The 5,000-nt window shown below is 47.3% G+C and overlaps 1 protein-coding gene across 1 annotated transcript in view; it reads right to left on the bottom strand.

The window, feature by feature from the left end:
- The window catches only part of LOC133135085 (A disintegrin and metalloproteinase with thrombospondin motifs 20-like), a 101,101-nt gene that overhangs the window by 69,631 nt on the left and 26,470 nt on the right, over positions 1-5,000 (bottom strand). The window contains 4 exon segments of the mRNA XM_061251846.1: positions 2,918-3,023; positions 3,964-4,004; positions 4,426-4,550; positions 4,894-4,977. Of these exon segments, the coding sequence (XP_061107830.1) occupies positions 2,918-3,023; positions 3,964-4,004; positions 4,426-4,550; positions 4,894-4,977 (356 nt within the window).

The raw sequence follows: 5,000 nt of genomic DNA, 5'->3' as shown, positions 1-5,000 counted from the left end.
CAGCCTCTCCACACACCCAATCAAATACGTGTGTGAAGAGCCCTGACCCTTCACCTGCCAGCTCGGTTTGCTCACTGCGGACCCCCGAGAATCGTCAACAGACCGTAACCACGCCAACACCCCTCCTCCACAACCACACATAATCGCGGTTGCCGTCTGGGATGAGGAACAGGACAGGAACTCCCAAACTCTTACGCCACACTGGAGTCGGTCTTTCCGTTATGATAGTGCACTCACTCTGGAACGCTGTCAGGTGCCAGATCATGTGTTTAGCGTTGATTTACAGCACACACAAACGCCGTGTCAGCACAAGAGCACAGACGTCTCAGAAAGGCGATGTTTTATTGTTTGTCCGAGTTCCAGAGCCAGCCTCTCGACTTTCCCTTTAATTTTCCCTCCAGCTGCTGTCAAGGCTAATGAAATTATGGGATGCCGACAGATCGTTACATCGGTTGGGGATTAAACATCTCAGGGCTGATGATTTATCGTCCTTAAATCGAAGTCTTTGTCATCTGCGGCTCCGCCGTAATTTCACGCGATTGTGTGGAAGAGGTTCGCGTGGCACACAAGAGAGAAACGCAGCATTCTTCATCTCTGAACGTTGAGTGATGATAAACCACGCGCTGGCACAGGAGCGGGACGTCTGCTGGGCTCTGAGCCACAGTGCGGGGTGCCAAACCCGGGCGGGGCGGGGCGGGGCGGGGCGGGGCCGGGCGGGGCGGGGCAGGGCCGGGCGGGGCGTTGGGTGAAAGGGTTTTTCGGTTCAACGGGTAACTCAGGTGAGGATACACTGGGGGAACAGGGCGAGGAGTTTTATGTGCCTTCAGATTGACTCCTGCTATGCAGTGCCATGTAGTTTAGTAGGTCACGTGAAACAGGAGCAGAAGAAGACCTGAACTGACACATATTTGGAGCGGCAAGAAGATTAAGTTTATCCAGGTTTCCCCTCTTAACTTCGACCGCCCAGGAAATTCCTCACATTCTCCCAACAACTGCTCTCCTTGTGCTGCAAACATCTGCCCAACGCAGAATTATCAAAACGTTTTATCAATATCCGACAAAACCAACACCCGGAATCTGAAACCGCAGTGTCTGCAGGTTTCCTTCGCCCTGCCAATCAAGCTGCAGACATGGCATTACATGACATTAGAATGACATGACATTAGAATGAGATGACATTAGAATGACATGACATTAGAATGACATGACATTAGAATGACATGACATTAGAATGAGATGACATTAGAATGACATGACATTAGAATGACATGACATTATAGTCATTTGGCAGACACTCTGAAGCAGAGTGACACCACTGTACCTTCATCATGTAAAACGAGGGCAGATGCTCCACATAACGCTGCCATTGAGCGTTAATAAAAGAGTTAATAAAATGCGTACTGAGCTAACTCGCTATAATGACAGCCATCGCTGTACAGCACAGACTTACTAACAACAACTACTAGGAGCTCATTGGCCGGACTGCTCATGAATATTCGTTAAAGGTAAAACAAAACGATATTTCACCGTAGGATATTTCTCTATTTCTCGCCTGAACTTCGCCTCGGTTTCCCTGCCAGTGGTCAAACGGGCGACAAGGGAATTTCAGTTCTGAGGGGGAAGAGAATAATTGTCATTCTTGTCTCCACTCCCAAAAATCCCTTTTTTCTTTTCTTTTTCTCTCCCTCTCTCCGTAGAGGGCGGCTGTGACAATTGTGTCAAAATGAGCTCCGTAGCGGATGAGAGCGCTGATTGTTCCCCCCCCCCCCCCGCCGCCAAAAAAAACCCTTTCACCGTGCACCGATTTGGCCATCTGTCAACAAGGCTGACATTCACACGCATTTTAGCCCCGCCCCCTCCCACTACACACACTATCTGGTGTTTTACCACGTTTCTGAAAACCGCCTTGCTCAGAAACATGTAACAAGACTGCTATTACACAGCAATAACAGAGTAATACACGTGTTATAACAAAGAACATCAGCCCGATGGAGATATGCAGAATTAAGATGTAAACAGGGAAGGACCTAAAGTGCTTGAGACTGCCCATGCATTACAGACATAAAGGCACATTTCAAAATTGTTATCACTATGAGCGCTGAATTTCTTTATATAAACTGGTTGTTTACCTGTTTAATTATTTATCAAGAGGAATAATGCCGTTATGATACTGCAATTACACTTCTTATTCAAGACTGTAGCCTACATTATTGAAAACCGTTACAAACCAAAATCTTAACATTTCCAAAACTCTCATATGAAATGAGGAAATATAAATATACAAATATCTGGTTTGTCCACCACTTATTCCATTCAAATATTAACAGGTGTGTTCCTCTGGCTCAATATTTAATACCCGGGGTATTAGCAACTGAAACTCTCTATTCTAGCTGCCAATGTCACCACTGCTAGTGCTCTTGCGTTATAAAAACCTACACACGTATATTATGAAAAAACAATGTATTCTCTAATAAGAAGAAAAAACAGAGTATCATAATGGCATTGGCCCTTGATAAACACTGAAACCAGTTCCTCTCGGCCCATACGGAACACAGCCTTATTTTCCACACGCTTTCACCTCCAGTGGTCCCAGCGCACAGCGGCTCAGGATGAACTCCAGCATTCTGGAATCCGAACGCGGTGAGAATTCCACGCAGCAGCTTGGGTTTGGAATGCCGGCCTCGAAAAGCCCCGAGTCAGAACCCGTCGCCGCGGGAACCTGGAGGCGAGCGGGCGGCCCATAATGCCCAGGGCTAAAGCCCGCTCAGCGCAGGCCTGCGAGGCGGTAGGCGCTGAGATTAAAAACCTGCTCCTGATTACCGGGCTTTGGGCCGGTGCAGGGCAGCACACCTGGGGCGGGATAAGGAGGCTTTTGTGCGCGAGGGGGGTTGAGGGGGGGCGAGGGGGGGGCACTCACACGTGGCCCAGCTCGTGAGCGATGGTGAACGAGGCACTCAGACCGTTCTCCTCGCTGATGGAGCAGCTCCGGTAGGGATCACACATCGTGCCCAGCTCTGCCAGACCTGGGGAGCAGAGAGCCAGGAGTCAAGGTGTTTATCGTTAAGCACTAAGAGCAAAAATACATCTTAGGTTCTGGCAAAAATAATAGTAAGAACATTTTTTCAAATAATAATAACAATATGTGCAGAAGAGATGAAGGGATAAAATGACCTTGGGGCTGAAGGGTTAAGCCCAGTTGTGTCTCACCACAGATTCCCTACACCTGCCAGATACTCCACTCCAATGCCCCTCCTGCCCTCTCTGACCCTTAACTCCAGGTGGTTTGTGGGTGATTACACCGTGCCAGGCCAGTGGAGGATAGGCCCCCCTATATAGCCAGGTTCCTCCGCAGATTTATTCCCATCAGGGAGTTTTTTTACCTGGTTCTTGCTCCTTTTCTGTACCTCTGCAAAGCATCTTTGTGACAGATTTCTGGCAGATAAAACTGATTGAAGTCCGTGTTCTAGAACGCTACATCAGCAGGAGAGCTGGAACATTTCATCTTTAACAAGAATGAGGACGTGTGGAGCTGAGCATCTCGGTGGGTGTACACAATCTTGGCTCTCGGTGTCCTAACCCAAACCCCGCCTCTCTCTCTCTCTCAACGCCTGAGAGACAGAGCAGCTTCAGCTGTCAGCGGCTCATAAACCCAGGGCACGTCCTCATCTCCCACTTTCAATGGAAACACTTTTTCCCACTGCATCAAAAACAGCACAGCGAGTCCAGCAATAGACCGCAAGTTACTTCATCAACTGCATTTGTGAAGGAAAAATAAGGATATCTGAATAGCATGTATTAGTAAATCAAACTTTGACAAGTGTTGATAGCATCCAAAGCCTCAATTAGCTGAGTCAGCCGTGCCCACAGATAGTCAGAGTGGGTGAGCCTACCCCAGCCCAGTGAAGGGGAGCCTGGGACAGCCTGCACCAGGTTTTATTACTGTATAACAGTGAATCATCTTACCCAATGTGTCACACTTGTCTTTAGCCCTGCAGATATCTTCCCTGGATGAAAAAAAAAAAGACACAATGTTTGAAATCTCAAGATAACAGACTTCTCTTTCCCCCTGTATTAAGACCAGACAGGTAGTGTCCCAAAAACACCTGGGTCAGACTACACGCAGAGGCTCCTGCGGATTAACCACAGGAACAGTCCGTCTTCACCAACAGAGAATAAATCTCTTTTATATAACTGCATGCTGGATAGGTTAGTAACATATTTAAATGAAAATTCTAAGAGATTTACGAGAGCATTTGAGAAATCGAAAGATTCAAAGTCACATTCATTTTCGAATACCTTCAGTGACCCAAGTCTGGTTTGTAGTTTGCACTGAGGTACTCTCTTTTTCTCAAGAGGGCACATCATTATGCGCTTAGCGAGACTAAAAGTGAATGCCAGCGTGGTGAAAGGTGAAAGGTCAGGAACCTGGTGATGAGGAGGGCTGTGTCGTGGTGGGAGGGGTGGCTGTCTTCCGCCACGTTCTGCCGCTGCTGCCAAACGCAGAAGTTGTGCAGAGTGGTAGCAGCGTTGAAGGAGACGGACGGGCCTTCCTGTGACAGAGACCAGAGGAGGGCCCATGGAAAAGCATTATGCATTGGCAGAATCAGCAGGGTTAAGATATTATTAGTCATATCTAGTCCTGTCAAGGGGTATAGTGGGTAACAAACCACATTCTCAGTGCTGGGCAAAATTCATAACAATATGGTCACTTCAGATTCTTACACATTCCTACTTTATTAATCAGTAAAAAAATACCATTCTCCCAGATTTTATGAAGCACAGGCAGCTTTTCTGGATTAGACACAACTGCCATTCTGGCGAGGAGGCCAGAATATGATAATTCCATGATGAAATCGATATTTAATTTAAATGCAGAGAAATCGGTTTTCTTACCTGTTCATTGTGGACGACAATTAATCTAACGATCATGATGTTAATCAGGTTCCCCACGCTGGGGTCTCGATAAACCGCAGCGACCTGCAAAAATCAACAGAGAGAAG

The sequence above is a fragment of the Conger conger genome, chromosome 8 (genome assembly GCF_963514075.1).
Source record: "Conger conger chromosome 8, fConCon1.1, whole genome shotgun sequence".
Taxonomy (NCBI): domain Eukaryota; kingdom Metazoa; phylum Chordata; class Actinopteri; order Anguilliformes; family Congridae; genus Conger; species Conger conger.
This window is presented reverse-complemented; position numbering and strand designations above follow the sequence as displayed.